General features: G+C 35.6%; 1 protein-coding gene across 1 annotated transcript; it reads left to right on the forward strand.

Moving 5' to 3' along the window:
- Positions 1-1,985: 1,985 nt before the first annotated feature.
- Positions 1,986-11,727, forward strand: LOC125845408 (DNA repair protein RAD51 homolog 2). Its single transcript, XM_049524907.1, has 12 exons — positions 1,986-2,100; positions 3,421-3,534; positions 3,620-3,772; positions 4,071-4,174; positions 4,255-4,318; positions 5,031-5,086; positions 6,709-6,789; positions 7,310-7,369; positions 7,486-7,577; positions 8,930-9,049; positions 10,957-11,100; positions 11,451-11,727. The coding sequence occupies exons 1-12, from the start codon at positions 2,017-2,019 to the stop codon at positions 11,492-11,494; spliced, it is 1,116 nt and encodes a 371-aa protein (XP_049380864.1). The 5' UTR covers positions 1,986-2,016; the 3' UTR covers positions 11,495-11,727.
- Positions 11,728-19,172: the final 7,445 nt, after the last annotated feature.

Below are 19,172 nucleotides of genomic sequence, written 5' to 3' on the forward strand. Positions count from 1 at the left end.
GTAATAGGACATTTACATAGTTTAGGTGTTTTTTTAAAAATTCGGAATAACTTCATGTGTTACTTTATGTCTTTTCTCTTTACTTGCTTTATTTCTAGTTGTGAAGTTCCAATTTCACTAATAATCTTTGCTCTTTCTAACTTCCCTTTTTCTCCAATACTAGTTTGACTTTTTATATATAATATAACATACATGATGTTAGAAAATTTATACTATCAAGTCACATATACTTATTGGAGTAGGTATATAACTTTTATCTTATTTTCATTATTACAAATTCTGTTTTGAGGAGGACAATTTGTATATATCTTCAAGATGGTGCTATAGCTTTTAAAAAAATATTTACATCATCAATGGTTGTAATTGAGCTACTCCTCGAGATCAATTAGCCAAGATTTTAATCAAACAAAAGCTCAATCTAGTGATATTCTTATAATGAAAATTAGATTCAGCATTAAAAGGTATTCTCATTCAATATTTACTAGTATTTGCATTCTAGAAGACCCACTAGACAATGTTCTTTGGTTTGGTGTGAGAATCAATTTTCACTAGACCAATGTCACAAATCTGAAATAGATATCCTACCCACACACGTTCAGTAGCGAAGCTAGAAATTTCATAAAAGATGTCCAGAAATAACAATTTGTTATATTAAGAATATTCAAAATATATTATTTAATCATTTCGTATATCATTTTACTTGTATATATGATATTTTTTTTATAACAAAGGATATCCAATTGAACACACTTACCACCATGTGGCTACGTCACTGCACACGTCCCTTTTGTCCACATGCATCACAGTACAAGTTGTGGGTCCTTATATCCTTATAAGCGCTTATCATGATGTCAAATATTATAGCTGAGGTAATGATGCAATTTTATTTCTTAACAAAGTCCATCAAAGACACCATACATGTTTGATTATGACTTCGATCCGTATCGCATCAGACCCCTCGTAGGCCTTAACATATGCAAGATATTGGTGTAATTGTTAACCTAACCAACATGTGTTTTGTGCAACATGAATACCACTTGTTAGGATCAAATATTTATCATCATGCTAAAAATTATAATTGATCGAAAAAAATACAACTTTATTTCGCGAACACTACTGCCACACATATCATTATATTTGCACCAAAATTATAATTCTCATGTATATCCTATCCACACACCGACTACACATGGCCCTTCTTGTCTATATACATCACAGTACAAGTTGTTTTAGTGGACACGTATTTCCTCATCAATTCACATGAAATTAATTCATTTTATACGTATTAATTAATTCATTTTGGTTGAAAATTAGTCTTGTTTACAAAAAGAAACAAAAATAAAATAGGAAAATTATTTTTTGTTTTATCATTTGAAGAGCCGCACGTGTTAAAGTAAAATATACCGATTATTGCACAGAGAAGAGAATTAATACATAATTAATCTCTTAAATTTGTTGTAATATTTCCATATTTTATTTAGACACTTTAAATTAAGTTAAAGTTTTAATTGATTACCTCGATTTCTAATTAAGTGTTTTATTTAAATATTTTTAATTTAAATTTTGATTTTTTTTTTATGCTTTCATTTTGTTTATTGGATAGTCAAGTTAATTATAGGATATATGTGTTGATTTGGAGGGTGATCATCCATATGGATAATCGAAATCATTCCCGCCTCAATGCCTTTTAAATCGAACCTATCATATAAGGAGGAAATATGACATTTCTTAATTATAATTTATATGTATTCGCCTCAATAAGCTACTTTTCAAAATTCAAAATTTTGAATTAAAAATGTGAAACCAATTTGTTTTGGAATAAACATAAACCTCTTTTCTCTTCTCTTCCGATACGAAACTCTCCCCATTCTTTGGATTTTATCAATCAAGACTTATCTTTTTTTCCTAAGATGATCAAAAGTAATTCTAAAAGGGTTTTCCCGCAAAAAAACCGAGTCTTGGCAGGGCGAATTCGAATTTAGTCCGAAGGAAGAAGGAAGACATTTTTGGTGGTAGATGGCGAACAAGCTGCTCAGCGAAATGGGTCTTCCCAACTCCATAGCCAACATTTTTGCTGCTCGTAACCTTATTAATGCCAAGGTTTCTTTTAACCTTTTTTCCCCATTTATTTCTTTTACCTAATGCAAATGCAAATGTGTTACACAATTTTCAAATGTAAGAATCATTGTTGCCTTATGAATTCTTCAATCTTTAGCATTTCCATTATCTGAGTTTATTTTAGTTGTTGGGTTCTTCAAATTTATGTAGGAAATGTACAGTTCCAGCCCTAATTTTGATCCTATTGTGATGGGCAATTATGTTTTAAAGATTGATTGATATTTCTAAGTGTAGAAAGTCTATTAACACATGTTGAGGTGAAACTATAGCACCCAATGAGTAGTTTTTGCTTTTTCAAATTAGAATTTATGTGCACACAAGTGTGTGGCCAAGTGGTCAATGAAGTGGCATTAGCACTATGAGGTGTTAATTCAATCATCTTTTCATTTGGTTTAGTCTTTGATTGATAGAGTTACATGATATCTAATGCTGATGGGAAGAATCGCGTCGAATTAGTTGTGGTGCACGTAAGTTGGCCTGGATACCACATTTATTAAGAAAAAACAAGAAACAAACTAGAAGTTATGTTTCACTTGAAATCACTAGGAAGAAAAGATAGAAATTCAACATTTTGGATTGTAAAGTTGAGGGGGAATGTAGGGGTTGTTATAGAAATAAGTAGTGAAATATGGGAAATGGGAATACTGTATTAGATGAAGGTGCAGGGGAATGGTATTCACTAGTGGTAGAGGTAATTGAAGTGAAAAACTACTGATGATGTTTGTTGATTTGGTAGCTGAGGTGTTAAGAGATGTCAAGTGGAAAACATTTTATGCACTCTTTAAGTCTTAGGGAATTAATAGCTATGAAGCAAGAAAATGCTTTCCTAGTTTTTTATGCTAAACCAAATGAAATCTTTATGAATCTGTTCAATGCCCTTACAAGCACTGAGAAGTTATCTCAAGCATGTGTGGAACTGTCTGTGCTGAGTGCGCAGGTCGCAGGATATCAAACAAGGGAAAAGTTTATTTACAGTGCACCTTTTCTTTCTTTGTTTTTCCGCAAGTTCTTGTTTCTGTATCAATAGACACCTGGGCAGGGTGAGGAGAAACATTGATCATCATGAATGCAGGAAATTGATCTTCAGATAGTTTACTGATTGTTGTTTTCATCTTTCAAGTGTGCATATGTGTCTGTTTTTCCCTTATAATTTAGTACTCCGGTTTAAGTGCAACAAAGATCCCACCTGGAACAGAGAAGTGAGGGAATCAATTTTATGTTTCCTGTTTTGAACCTTATTAACTTCCTGACACATTGCTTTCAATGCTTCCCCATTAATTTATGTTTGTTCTATTGTCTCAGGATGTATTTTCACTGACAGAATTTGAGTTGATGGAATTGCTAGATGTGGATTTGGCTGTAGTAACATCAGCAGTGGCACACATCAGTGAAATTACATGCCCTCCGTACCAAACTGTAGGTGTATAAAGGTAGACTATGTAGTTGAGTTTTTCAAAAAGAGATGCAAATTCACTTCCCCCTTGCTTTTCTGTGACTTTAGGCACTGTCATTGTTGGAACAGCGTGGTCAAAATGAGAACATGGCTGGCCATCTTCCAACTTCTCTAAAAGGACTCGACAATGCTCTGTGTGGGGGAATTCCTTTTGGTGTTGTGACAGAGCTAGTGGGTCCAGCAGGCATTGGTAAAACCCAGGCATGATTATCTGTTTCTAACTTAAAAGAAAACGTGTTTTCTGGACTTCTTTCGTATTTGGTGGCTGTTGGAACTTTGGGTTTCTTGGAGTTTCTTCAGTTCTATTTGTTGTGTTTGCAAGTGTATGTATTGAGACATTTTCATATTTTTTGTCAGCAACTACTTTATCTTCCCATAATAGTGCTATGTGTTTCCTTGTCATAAAAGAAAATAGTGCTATGTGTTTCCTTGCTTTTAAATTGCCTGTTTTGCCGTTGGTATGCTTTTTTCACTGAGCTTATTCTGTTGTTTATTGCAGTTCTGCTTGAAGCTTTCATTATTAGCTTCTCTTCCTTCGAGTTATGGCGGCTTAGATGGTTCTGTAATTTATATCGATACAGAATCCAAATTTAGTTCACGGAGGTAACTTTCAGGCTTTTGGTACTAAAGTTGCTATGTTTAGTGGAAATAGTGACCTTTCTGTTTCTGAAGTGTCTTCCCAGGATGATAGAAATAGGATTTAATAGCTTCCCAGAAGTATTTCAGACCGAAGGGATGGCACAGGAGGTATGTAACATATTGTCTAGTGCTTTTTTCATATTTCCTTAAATGCAGAGGGACCACCTGCTGCACCTATGACTAACTAACTACTCTGGAACAACAACATTGAACAAGAGAGTGAAGTTTTAAAATCAATTTTCAATGAAGTTTATATTATGAGGATTCATCAACCCCAACTTGTTTGGGACTGAGATATTTGTCGTTGTCGTTGTTGTTGGTTCAATGAAGTCTATGAATCTCGTCAAAGTTGTTTTATATTATTAGCAAGTCTATGATTAATCACTTGCAAATGGATTCCCTTTCCCAACTAATTTTATTCTCCCCTTTGAGTAACTTCATTCTGAAAGTGAGCTATGAAATGGTCATGGTAGGATGCAAGTTCTAGCTCCTTTATCTTCTACAATTGATTCACCGATATCATGCCCATTTCTAAGTTGACTTTTTTCCTTGCGGCTTGAAGATTTCTATCAACACCTTTCTTCCATGTTCAAGTATATATGGATGTCTTCACTCACTGTGTCTAAAATAAAATGATGAGTAAAGGGCAAAAAGTTGAAGAGCTGAACATTTTCTTAGTTTTGCAAATTAACTATGTCAGAGCAGTTAGTATAGTAAAACCCTTGGCTTATCTTGATGCTAATGCATGCACCCTTTAGTGTTTTCTCTTTAATGCATTGGATTGAAGAGCTTAGTGAGGATGTTCCCCTTGATGTTGCAGATGGCTGGAAGGATCCTGGTTCTAAGGCCAACATCACTTTCTGAATTTACTAATAGGTCTGTTGCAGCTTTACCTATGAACTGTTATTCTGAGTTTTGATGCAATACTGAATTCATGAATATTTAGATTATGGATTATAATGTTGGAGGGAGTATGGGTTAATTAATGGAATTGAAATATGTTTTTGTTCGTATTCGTCTACTTTGAAGAATGGCCTTTGCATTTCAATCACTTCAATTGATGATTAAGATGAAAGGTCCAAAGGAGTTACATAGGTTAATACTATTGATTAGATGGTTGGAAGAAATCATCTTTGTTGGAATATAATTTGTTTGGTGAATGATGTTCATGACCATGTATACCTTACTGGTCAAACTAAAAATCCCTATTCTCATAAATTTATCTTAAAGGAATGAAACTACATATCTACAAAATATAGCAAAGAAAGAAGCTGCTGCTGGATGTCATCACTGGAGAACAAACATACACAGTTTTGTTAAGACAGCAAATGCACAACTCAACTCTTACCCAGTGGCCAGTGTAATTGCACAAGTGGGGCAATGCATAACTTTTACGATTAAATAAAAATGAAAAATAAAAAAATCAATTGATGATATGAGTTGATATTAGTTTTTCAATTTTTTTCTGAAATAGGAGGAAATAAAAATAAAATAAGATGCATTTTTTTCTGAAATAGAAGGATGAATATGTTTGATCAAAGATAGAAGTGCTGACAGTCCATTTTATGCTTTTAACATTATCTTCTCTTATGAGGCCACATTATGTGTCAGATATGTTGGCTATTCAGTACTCTGTATGGCATCCTGTATTAACAGTTCCACAAACTCAGTATTATCCAATACTGCGGGGAGAGAGTATTGTCAATAAATAGATAGTTCACCGACTTTATAAAGCAGTGAATAATGTAAGATCTCTTGCTTATGATGTGAGGGATTCAATCCAAGATAATGTTGGAATCAAAAGGTAAATCCAATGGAAGTCAGATATAATGTTGTTTTAAAGCCTGTGTATCTCCAATTTTACAAAACCAACCAAACACCCGACAGCCAATATATATTAAGTTCATAATGCACATATTTCATTTAGTTCCTGTATTATAATCTCTTTTTCCCTTTAAGTTCATAATGCATATATTCCATTCAGTTCCTGTATTATAATCTCTTTTTTCCTCTTATTTGATCTTACTGTTGTTCAAAACAGCTCCTTCTTCAATAAAGTGATAATTCGTTTACGCGTTGAGAAAATTCCGGTATAGAAAAAGTAGAAAGCCAATGCAAAAGTATGGTTCTTTATAATGACACATAATGCACTATATTGACTGGAACATGGGCACACCATATGTTAACAAGAAACGAAAGACAAGCCCTCATCTGTACAAAATCATTTTCTGCTCCTTCAAAAGCTCTCCCATTCCTTCCCTCCAAGTACCCACATAAGAGCCAAAGTATCCATATTCCACCTTCTATATATTCTTTTCCTGCTTCTGAAAGCCCAACTCAACATCACATCCTTAATTGTGGCCGGCATTGATTGCTCTCCGTAACAGCCTCTTATTTCCTTTCAATCAAATTTATCTTTCATTTTGACACTTCTCCAAGCTGTGTAAGTATTGGACGTTTTTAGTTTTTATGAATTATTGTCTATGTGTTTCTGTCAGTTTGCAGAAAATCAAAGTTTCACTATTTCAGCACGGTGTGAAATTGCTGATCATTGACAGCATGGCTGCTCTTCTTTCAGGGTAATTCCTTTTTTCACTTTCCTGTGTAATTGTTCAACTTCAACTTGTGTTTCCTTTTGAAATCTGCTGGAGTTGTAAGCTTTTCACCTAGTATCCACTAAAAAAAATGTGAATATCTTGATGGTCCAGAAAACATTTGAGCTTATCCATGCTGATTTTTAGCTGTCTGAGTACTTTACAATTTATGCTCTTAAGTTATATAAAAGAATAATGTGTTAATGGTATCAGATTCTATGCAAATTTATATAACCATTCTCAATGTGAAATTTTAGGTCTCAGTACATCACTGTGTCTGGAATTCATGGTAGGCTGCTTTGGGGGTTATATTTTATAATTTCTTTGATCATGCAAAAACAGATCTTTGGCACATAATACTCAGAACCCTCTCTTTGCAGTTGGTGTGATTTCATGTCATGTGCAACATTGGATAATAATTTTTTGAAAACTCAGTATCTTTATACTGCTCTCCACATTGTCTTTTTCACCATAGTGATACTCGTGAACTTTTCACTCTTTCCAGTGAAGGTGTACAAGGACCTCAGAGACAACACTCATTGGGTTGGCATATATCATTTATTAAGTAAGAACATTGTGTTTTTGAATGAGTACCTAGGAAGTATCTCTTTCTTCTTCCCATGTACCAAGCTATTGATCTGTGTTTTGCCTAATCTGATGCTGTTTGTTTGCCATTTTCAGATCAGTTGCAGAATTTTCACGAATTCCTGTAGTAGTGACCAATCAAGTGAGATCTCAAAGTCGTGATGGAACTTCCCACTATTCTTTCCAAGGTACTGTGGTAGTATCAGTCTTTGCTAATATTAATAATGACGGAAGTTTTTTTTTCTTTTCTAAAACAAAGAAATATATTTTGAACGACGGAAAGGATCATTGCTATCATAATACTTGGTTCCATTTCACTAAAGCATGTTTGCTTGCAGATTCCTCCCTGAAATTAATGGGTAATTCTTTTAATTTAGATTTGATTAATCTCCAGAATGAAACTAGATTTGCAATAGACATAAGCTTAAAATTTCTATGAAAAACTGGAGTTTAGAAAGACTAGATATTGATAATCCATCCTTGAGCTTCCACCAATAACAACCTCATAGAACCCGGTAAAAGAAGTAAAGAGAATAAGAGAAAGGGGAGAAGAGTGGTGAACAAAGATAGGAGAAAGTGAATTTCCGGTTTGGTATTTACCAAATTCCACAAATGATTCCTCTCTTGTTTATCCGCATTATATGGAATAAGCTGAACAATCTGAGCCCTCAATTTGATTTATCCCAGACATTGATCTTCTTCTAGCTCACCAAGTCACCCCTACTAATATCTGCCCGTCTAAAATGAAGTTAACATATTCTTAGCTAAACGGTGTCATCTCATAACTTCCCAATTGAAATTTATTTTTCCTTTAGAAAGTCTACTCCCAGCTCACTACATTCCTTCTGCCTTTGGAATCATGATCGACCTCGAGCATGCTGTTGCGCGATAGACTCCGGAAACTAAGATTTAGTTACCTTCCAATATTCCATATTGCTTCCGCTGGAGCTAAACATTCCGACTGTACAAGTATCTTCACTGACCCTCCATTATTTTATATCACCACGTTCCTTGGTAGTATTGCAAAAGGTTGACCAAAATCTGTCCATCTTCTCTGTCCAATCTTTCTTTTCAACAACGAAATATGTAATACAGGGTAACTGAGAGTCTTTGGGGAATTATAGTCTATAAGCAACATGCTCTACCCTTTGTACTTCATACGGCCCATAAAACTTTGGACACTGTTCAGAGTGTCTCACCTTGATTGAGAAATGAGTTCTTGTCTCCTTATATAATCTCGGGAAATCATCACCTTATGAGCTAAGCTTATGCTGTTTGAGTATTTTCTTAATATGGTATCAGAGGCAGAGAGATTTCTATTCATATTCTTGGTTGACCAAATGTTGCGTGTCCATGTTATGTTGTCTATGGTCCAAATATCAATCCCTAGGCATGCAGGAAGGCAGTAGATTATGTAATTAGACTAAGATTTCAGAATTAAAAAGCTTTACAATTAACAGTCTGTGGGACATGGGATACTATTACTTGTTGAAATATGAAGTATTGTTGCACAAAAGATGATGTAGAACTTCCTCTTCAGAGCAAGGCAGAGGTGAAAGTCCAGAAGCTGCCACAAAACTTGATTCTCATCTTGTTGCTGCTTTAGGGATCCACTGGGCTCATGCTGTTAGTATTCGTCTTATATTTGAATCAAAATCAGGTTAGATCTTCTTCTTTTCTTCGAATTGGTGATCCTGGATTTTTGTTAAGGAAAATTGTGCTTTTGTGGTGTTGAAACTTGAATTCACATTTGTGCTCACCATTGGTTCTGATGTGTCACCAATCTGCTTATGTCATAATGTATAAAAGTAGCTAGAGTAAGAAAATACTGCTATTACATTTTTATTTTTTGGTCTTCAACTGATACATACTCTTCTAGATCTGTGGTCTGGAAGAGTACTGTAGAAGGATTATGCAAGGGAGAGGAGTTGATTGGTGTACTATTGGATGGTGGTCAGAATCAGTCTTTTCGACAAACTTTATATCATTGTATTCTCTAGGAAATTGTTACTCCAAGCTCTGGCCAAAAGACAACACCTTATAATTAGGCTAAGCTAGCTGATTTGCCTGAATTTATTTGTAATACAGATAACAACCCATGGATATGTAATGGGAAGAATCTTCTTTATTGTCAAACTGTACATAATGTGTGACTTGTATCCAGTGTTTTGGACGGTGAAAGGTGGCAAGGGCCTGCCTCGCTTTGTGGCGAGGCGAGCGGCTCGCTGCTCGCTGCTTTGAATTGAGGTGCCAATTAATACCAAAATTTTAAAATTTTAATTGCATATATAAATATCCAAAATCTTAATAGCAATAACAAATATTAGCAGATATTTCAATTCAAAAGCTAATAGTAGATACTAAAAGTCTAGAACTTGAATGACTCAATAATTCCTAAGGCAATTGACAAACAGTACTAGAACTCTAAAAGTCCATTGAATTCACTATCTATGGACAAATAAATACTATATTAATTAAAATAAAACTAAATTAAGTAGGGAAGAAATAAATATAAAAGGATTAATTTTTTCTAAAAAAAATATATTCAGTGAGCACTGTTCAATGTTCAGTAGCTCCAAGCCTCCGACATAAAAAGAAAAACATAGCACTCACTACCACTGAAAACAGAGCACTCAGCCACTCACTACAACTGAAAAATAGAGTAGAGAAGAAGAAGAGAAGAAGAGAAGAAGAAGAGAAGAACTGAAGAAGAAGAAAAAAAGAAGAAGAAGAACTACGTACCAGAGCTGAGCAACAGTCGCAAAAAACTGAGGAGCAACAGTTCCGAAGAACGAAGGTCTCGTCCTCATGCTCGAAGGGGTAGCGACTCGTGAGGAAGAGGAGAAGAGTAGCGATTCGCTAAGGTTTGAAATACCCCCAAAAAAATGGAAATAGGTCAGCTTCGCCTCGCCTCGCCTTTCGCCTTTGGCAAGAAGGCGAGCACCTTTCAAAACACTGCTTGTATCATTATTTCCTACCCATGGAACTTTTGGTGAAGAAAATGGAAGCAATGATATTTGGCAAAGTTACTATTTACCTTACGATAGGTCCTATCTTGCACTGGTTGGGTCAATTTCATCTTTTTAGGTTTTTGCTCTACTCCAGGTAAAGATCCACTAGTTTCATTTGGATTTGTACATATAGGGCAAATGCTTCCATTACCATTTCTTTTTGTATTTTTTTTCAAGTCATCTTATACAAGTATTTATTAGAGTTGAGATAACTTTACTCGACAATTAGGATTCTGAGTAATAGGAAAATATTTTTTCTAGGGAATCGTGCTTACTAAGCTCTGTTTGAAGTAATCTCATGCTCATTTGTGCACTCAATCTTCATATTTCTTACTTAGTCTATTCTTGAAGATAGACTTCGGTCCTTAATATTTGGTTTCCCTACTTGAACTGATGATCATTGCGGTGGTTCATAGGTTCTAAGAATGATACATTTGGAGTGTCTAAATAGAGCTTATAGTGTTTTTTTTTTCTGACTTTAGCCTTCTGATTCTTGAGTAGAGTAGATTAACATAGATGAATGAAGGAGTTGCTGATGCTCTCTTCCGTCTTTCAGGTCAAAGGTTCATAAAATTAGCAAAATCTCCAGTATCTCCGCCTCTTGCATTCCCTTTCAACATAACTTCTTTTGGGATTTCATTGCTCAATGATGATGGAGTGGAAATGCCAGGGCCAGAGATACATTCAATAAGTTGTCAAGGTATGATTTAATATACTGCCTCTTTCATTTGTGGGAGGTGGGAGTTTCTGAGGTAGTGACATTATTTCAATTTGGTGGAGCGTTTCAATTACGTATCTGTAGTATAAAAAAGAAGACACAACAATCTCAAAAGGCGAAAGGTAGAAACAAATGATTGCTTAGAAAAAGTTCAAGCACTGTATGCGATTCAATTTTAGTTCACATGGAAAAGAAACTTTAAGAATGCCGTCTTGATGACAATTAGCAAGAGCTCTATGTTTAGCGCACTGTTCCAAAAACGTCATTTGGTCATATGTTGCTTGCTGGTTTTTATTACTGAAAATCCTCACCAACCTCTATACATAATGCAGGTCACAACGATGTTATTAATTTCGGTAGTGAAATGATGCATTGAGGTCCAGAAGCAAAGATACCTTATCTAATGTGTAGCCCCATAGGCGTGCTGGTAAATTCTTCTTCTTATACTAGCACTAACACATTCTTTTTTTCTCCGAATCCTCAGACTGAACTTCATCGTTCAATCTTAAATCCCTCAGTCATATCTATTTTAGGTGTAAATTCTATGAGTAGACGATGTAAATATGATTGATTTATAAATGAATCCACTGTGATGGATTCGTTACCTTATGATGAGTAAGGTAAACTCACATCCCTTTAAGTCCTTGCTTGGAAGATTGATGCCTTATGTATTGTGTCGTATTGTCAAGTTTATTACTATATAATGGTTAAAAAATATATTTTATGGAATGATTTGTCTAGTGTAATTGTGTTGTATTTGTTTGATGAGAAATGTAAATCTGTTTGTCCACTTTCTTCACCCCCTCTATTAAAATGATCAATTCAAGGACAAAGTTGTCAGAGCATCGCACACTCGATGAAAGAGCTTTACAAGTAACTTTTGAGCGTAATGAATCAAAGCTGAAGATGGATCAAGACTTAATAGGCCTAGGGTGGGGTAAGTTTTTTTCGAAGTAGCTCAACAATGTTCACGGTGAGGCTATACGTAGGGTTCCCATAAAGTTTTTTTCAAAAAAATTGATTGAAATCTATATCACCAAAATATTCCGTCACGGCTCGAGCCGACACCCCGCCCGAATGTGTCTGACACTCACATACTAATGTTGATCTCCAGGTGAACTCTTACTACTTAGCGGAAGATTAACTCAAGCAAATTTAAGCATAAAATTTAACTAAAATTCAAACTATCTCAAAATAGTATACTCAAACGATCTGAAAATACTTTGAAAATAATAAGTTTGCCATAATAGTTCAGAGGAAATATTAAAAAAAACTCAACACTAACTATCTAAGAAGTGTTTATAGTTCAATATGGATGTTGGGATAAGACCCGCAACACCTCAAAACTATTAAACTGAAAGACAAAAGTGGAGTCCTCCAGAATGCATGGAAGACTTACCAAAAGTTTTTCTAAAAAAAACTTCACGAGGACCTTAGTAATGATTTGGGGGAGCATTATGTATAGTCTCACTATTTTAAGCAACATTTTGGCATTTAGGGGCTAACTTTTAGAAATTACGCGACTTTCTTATTTTTTCGTGTGTTAAGCTCATGGATTTGGTGCTTTGGGCACCCAAAAGGTTTTTCTAAAAAACTTTATAAGGACCTTGTAATGAGTTGGTGGAGCATTTTGTATAGTCCCATCATTTTAAGACATATTTTAACATTTATGGGCTAACTTATTAATGACGTGAGTTGGTTTCGAAGGACAAACATACACATTTTCAAGTTCAATCGATCCCCAATGCAAGAAAGACCAAATTTACCATTTTTCATGTGCTATAGTCCATGAGTTCTTTGGTGATACGTGATCCCGACTTGTTTTTGACCGAAATTTTTCATGGATGTCCATTACAACCTTATTAATGGCGTGAGTTGGTCCCGAGGGGAAAACAAATGTATTTTCAAATTCAAATGAGCCCCAAAGCGCTTAAGACTGAATTTATCATTTTTAGTCCATGAATTTTTGGTGATACGTGATCTCGACTTGTTTTTGGAAAAAAAATTTCACGGATGTCTGTTACGACCTTATTAATGGCGTAAGTTGGTCCTGAGGAAAAATCGGACGCATTTTCAACTTCAAACGAGCCCCAAAGAGCTTAAGACTGAATTTACCATTTTTCGTGTGCTATAGTCCATGAATTTTTGGTGATACGTGATCCCGACTTGTTTTGGGTCGAAATTTTTCATTGACGTCCGTTACGACCTTATTAAAGGCGTGAATTGGTCCCGAGGGGTAAACAAACACATTTTAAAGTTTAAACGAGTCCCAAAGCACTTAGGACCGAATTTACCATTTTTTGTGTGCTATAGTCCATGAATTTTTGATGATATGTGATCCGACTTATTTTTGGCCAAAATTTATCGAGGACATCCATTACGACCTTATTAATGGCGTGAGTTTGTCCCGAGAGGTTAATAGATGCATTTTCAAGTTCAAACGAGCCCAACGTGGGAAAGACTGAAATTTACTATTTTTTCGTGTGCTATAGTCCATGAATTTTCGGTGATACGTGATCTCGACTTTTTTTGGCCAAAAAATTTCATGGATGTCTGTTAAGACCTTATTAATGGTGTGAGTTTATCTTGAGGGGAAAACACACATATTTTCAAGTTCAAATGAGCCCAAAGCGCTTATGATCGAATTTACCATTTTCGTTTGCTATAGACCATGGATTTTTGGTGATACGTGATTCCAACTTGTTTTTGGCCTAAATATTTCATGGACCTCCGTTACAACCTTATTAATGGCGTGAGTTTTTTCACAAGGGACAAACCGATGCATTTTCAACTTCAAAAGAGTCCCAAAGTGCTTAAGACCGAATTTATCATTTTTTATGAGCTATAGTCCATAGATTTTTGGTGATACGTGATCCCGACTTGTTTTTGGGAGAAAATTTTTCATGGACGTCCGTTACTACCTTAATAATGGCGTGAATCGGTCTCGAGGGGCAAACAAACACATTTTCTTGTTCAAACGAGCCTCAACATGGGAAAAACCAAATTTACCACTTTTCGTGTGCTATAGTCCATAGATTTTTATTGATATGTTATCCCAACTTGTTTTTGATCGAAATTTTTCATGGACGTCCGTTACGACCTTATTAATGGTGTGAGTTGGTCCGGAGGGACAAACAAACGAATTTTCAAGTTCAAACGAGCACCAAAGCGCTAAAGACCGAATTTACTATTTTTCGTGTGCTATAGTCCATGGAGTTTTGGTGATACGTGATCCCGACTTGTTTTTGACTGAATCATGGACGTTCATTACGACCTTATTAATGACGTGAGTTGGTCCCGATGGGCAACTAGATGCATTTTCAAGTTCAAACGAGCACTAATGCGCAAAAAATGAATTTACTATTTTTCTGGTGCTATAATCCATGAATTTTTGGTGATATGTGATCCCGACTTGTTTTTCACCGAAATTTTTCATGGATGTCCGTTGCGACGTTATGAATGGTGTGAATTGATTCGAAGGGCAAACATACACATTTTCAAGTTCAAACAAGCCTCATTACGGGAAAGGCAGAATTTACCATTTTTCATATGTTATAGTTCATGAATTTTCGGTGATATGTGATCTCGACTTGTTTTTGGCTGAAATTTTTCATGGACGTCCGTTATGACCTTATTAATGGTGTCAGTTGGTTTCGAGAGACAAATAGATGCATTTTCAAGTTCAAACGAGCCCTAACGCGGGAAAAGATCGAATTTACCATTTTTCTTGTGCTATAATTCATGGATTTTTGGTGATATGTGATCCCGACTTATTTTTGAATGAAATTTTTCATGGACGTTTGGTATGACCTTATTAATGGCGTGAGTTATTCTGAGGGGTAAACAAATGCATATTCAAGTTCAAACGAGCCCCAATACGGGAAAGACTAAATTTATTATTTTTCGTGTGCTATAGTCCATGAATTTTTGGTGATACGTGATGTTGACTTGTTTTTGGCTGAAATTTTGCATGAACGTCCGTTATGACCTGATTAATGGCGTGAGTTGGTCCCGAAGGGAAAAAAGATGAATTTTCAACTTCATACGAGCCTCAAAGCGCTTATGATCGAATTTACCTTTTTTTGTATGATATAGTCCATAGATTTTTGGTGATACATGATTCAAATTCGTTTTTGGGCGAAATTTTTCTTGAATGTCCGTTATGACCTTATTACTGGCGTGAATTCTCCTGAAGGAAAAACATATGCATTTTCTAGTTCAAACGAGCCCAATAAGGGAAAGACCAAATTTATCATTTTTCGTATGCTATAGTCCATGGATTTTTGGTGATACGTGATCCGAATTATTTTTTGGTCAAAATTTTTCATGGACGTCTGTTATGACTTAATGACGTGAGTTGGTCCCGAAAGACAAACAAACGCATTTTCAAGTTCAAACTAACTCCAAAGTGCTTAAGACTGATTTACCATTTTTGGTGTGCTATGTCCATGGATTTTTGATGATACGTGATCCCGACTTGTTTTTGGCCAAAATTTTTCACGGACGTCCGTTACGACCTTATTAATGGTGTGAGTTTGTACTAAGGGTAAATGGATGCATTTTCAAGTTCAAATGAGCCCAAAGCGCTTTTGATCAAATTTATCATTTTTCTTGTGCTATAGTCTATGTATTTTTGGTTGTACGAAATCTCGACATATTTTTTTTCGAAATTTTTTAAGGACGTCTGTTACGACTTTATTAATGGCGTGAGTTTGTCCTAAGGGGCAAACATACGCTTTTTCAAGTTCAAACAAGCCACACAATGCTGAAGACCAAATTTACCACTTTTCGAATGCTATAGTCCATGGATTTTTGGTGATACGTGATCCCAACTTGGTTTTTAGCCAAATTTTTTCATGAATGTATGATACGACCTTATTAATGGCATGATTTGTTCCCGAGGGGAAAATGTTCGCATTTTAAATTTCAAACGATCCTTAAAGGTCTTAAGACCAAATTTACCATTTTCGTGTGCTATAGTTCATCTAATTTTGGTGATACGTCATTCCAACTTGTTTTTGGCCAAAAAATTTTCATGGACATCCGTTACGATATTATTAATGGCGTGAGTTGGTCTCGAGGGGTAAACCGACGTAGTTTCTAGTTCAAACAAGCCCCAATGCGGGAAAGACGAAATTTACCATTTTTCGTGTGCAGTCCATGGATTTTTGGTGATACATGATCTTAACTTGTTTTTGGTTGAAATTTTTCATGAACATCCGTTATGACCTAATTAATGTCGAGTGTTGGTCTCGAAGGGCAAACAGACGCATTTTCAAATTCAAATGAGCCCCAATGCTGGAAAGATCAAATTTACCATTTTTCGTGTGCTATAGTCCATGAACTTTGGTGATACATGATCCAGACTTGTTTTTGACCGAAATTTTTCATAAACGTCCGTTATGAGTTACAAATTTATTTATGGCGTGAGGTAGACCCAAGGGGCAAAGTGCAAACTGATGCATTTTCAAGTTCAAACGAGCCCAATGCGGGAAACATCAAATTTACTGTTTTTGTGTGCAATAGTCCATGAATTTTTGTGATACGTGATACATACTTGTTTTTGGCTGAAATTTTTTCATAGACGTCCGTTAAGACCCTATTAGGGACATAAGTTGAACTCCAGGGGCAAACATACGCATTTTCAAGTTCAAACGAGCCCAAAGCGCTTATGATTAAGTTTGTCATTTTTCATTTACTATATATAGCCTATGAATTTTTGGTGATACGTGATTGTGAATTGTTTTTGGCCGAAATTTTTCATTGACCTCCGTTACAACCTTATTAATGGCGTGACTATGTCCCGAAGGGAAAACAAACGCATTTTCAACATCAAACGAGCCCCAAAGCGCTTCATACAGAATTTACCGTTTCTCATGTGCTATAGTCCATAAAGTTTTGGTGATACGTGATCTCGACTTGTTTTTGGCCAAAATTTTCCTTATTAATCGCGTGAGGTCCTCATAAAGTTTTTTGAGATAAGAATTTTGGGTGCTCCGGGGCCAGATGCATGGTCTAATACACGTAAAATATAAAGCAATTTGTGTGATTCCTAAAAAAGGGCCTGTAGATGCGAAAGTGGGCGTGAGAAAAATGGTGTGAGTATACGTGATGGTTCCCCACTCAATACAGAGGTCCTCATAAAGTTACTTGATAAAAAATTTTGTGTGCTCTGAGCGTCAAATCGATGGGCTAATAGTCATAATACACATGAAAATAGAGGAATTTGCGCGATTTCTAAAAAAAGCCTATAGATGCGGAAATGGGTGTGAAAAAAATGGTGTGAGTATACGTGATGGTTCCCCATCTCAATATGGATGTCTTCATAACGTTATTGAGAAAAAAAAATTGGGTGCTCCGGACGCCATATATATGGGTTAATACACACGAGAAATAGGCGTGATTCCTAAAAAAGGGCATATAGATGAAAAAATGGGATTGAAAAAAATGGTGTGACTATACGTGATGGTTTCCCAACTCAATAAAAATGTCCTCATAAAGTTTTTTTTTGAATTGTTTTTTGGTGCTTTGGGTGCCAGATCCATGGGCTAATACACATGAAAAATAGAACAATTTGCGCGATTTCTTTATAAAGGACAGTAGTGCGAAAATGGGCGTGAAAACAATAGTGTGAGTATATGTGTGGTTCTCCAACTCAATATAGATGTCCTTATATAGTTTTTTGAGAATTTTTTTTTGGGTACTCTGACACCTGATCGATGGGCAACTACACACTAAAAATAGATGAATTTTTGCGATTTCTAAAAAAGGACCTTGTAGATGCGGAAATAGGCTTGAAAAAAATGGTGTGAATATACATGATGGTTCACAACCTCAATACGGAGGTCCTCATAAAGTTTTGTAAGAAAAACATTTTTTGGTGATTCGGGCGCCATATCATGGGTTAATACACATAAAAATAGAGAAATTTGCGCGATTCCTAGAAAATGGCCTGTAGATGCGGAAATTGGCGTGAAAAAAATGGTGTGAATATACGTGATGGTTCCCCAACTCAATACGGAAGTCCTCATAAAGTTTTTTGAGAAAAAAATTTGGCTGCTCTGGGCGCCAGATCCATGAGGCAAATACACACGAAAAATAGGGAAATTTGCGCAATTCCTAATAAAGGGTCTGTAGATGCAGAAACGTGAGTTAAACAAATGGTGTGAGTATACGTGATGGTTCTCCAACTCAATACAGATGTCCTCAATAATTTTTTGAGATAAAATATTTGGGTGCTCCGGGCGTCATATCCATGGGCTAATACACACGAAGAATAGAGCGATTTGCATGATTTCTAAAAAAGGGCATGTAGATGCGGAAATGGGCATGCAAAAAATGGTGTGAGTATATGTGATGGGTGCTCCAGGCGCCAGATCAATGGGCTTATACACAAAAAATAAAGTAATTTGCACAATTCCTAAAAAAATGCTTGTAGATGCGAAAATTGGCTTGAAAAAATTTGTGTGAATATGTAACATCTCACAATTTGAAATAACTAGGAAGAAGCTAATAATTGGAAATAGTCATGTTTGGAAAGAATGAAAATCTAAAAATTTTGTTAAGTTAGAATAAGTTGAGTTTTGGCCAACTTCAAACGGCCATAACTTCTAGCTCAGTATGAATTAGAGGTACTTCCTGATATGGTAGGAAAGCTCTTGGAATGATATTTTCAACGCTGCTGAGTTTACGCGATTTCAATTTCGTATGAGTGAGTTATATCCTTTGTAAGTTGGGTTGTTGGAATAAGGAAAGTCCAACTCGGATTTTGAAAGGGTAGTTTGGTCTTTTCCTTGCGTAATTATTTTATTTCATTTTTGGTAATTAAGTTAGGGTCTAATCAAAATTAAATCAGTTTACGCTTTTACCAAAATACGCTAGGGATTGGAGAAAAGAGAAAAGAAGAGGAGAAAGGAGAAGAGAAACAAGATTTGTTAAGATCGTCGAGTTTAGCTTGTGGATTTCGTCGGGGGTGATCCCTACAAAGAATATGAGATCACATAGCATTGGGTTAGTTCACCCACGCGCCAATCATGATTCAATTTCAGCGAAGT

This window comes from Solanum stenotomum, chromosome 11, assembly GCF_019186545.1.
Source record: "Solanum stenotomum isolate F172 chromosome 11, ASM1918654v1, whole genome shotgun sequence".
NCBI classification, from domain to species: domain Eukaryota; kingdom Viridiplantae; phylum Streptophyta; class Magnoliopsida; order Solanales; family Solanaceae; genus Solanum; species Solanum stenotomum.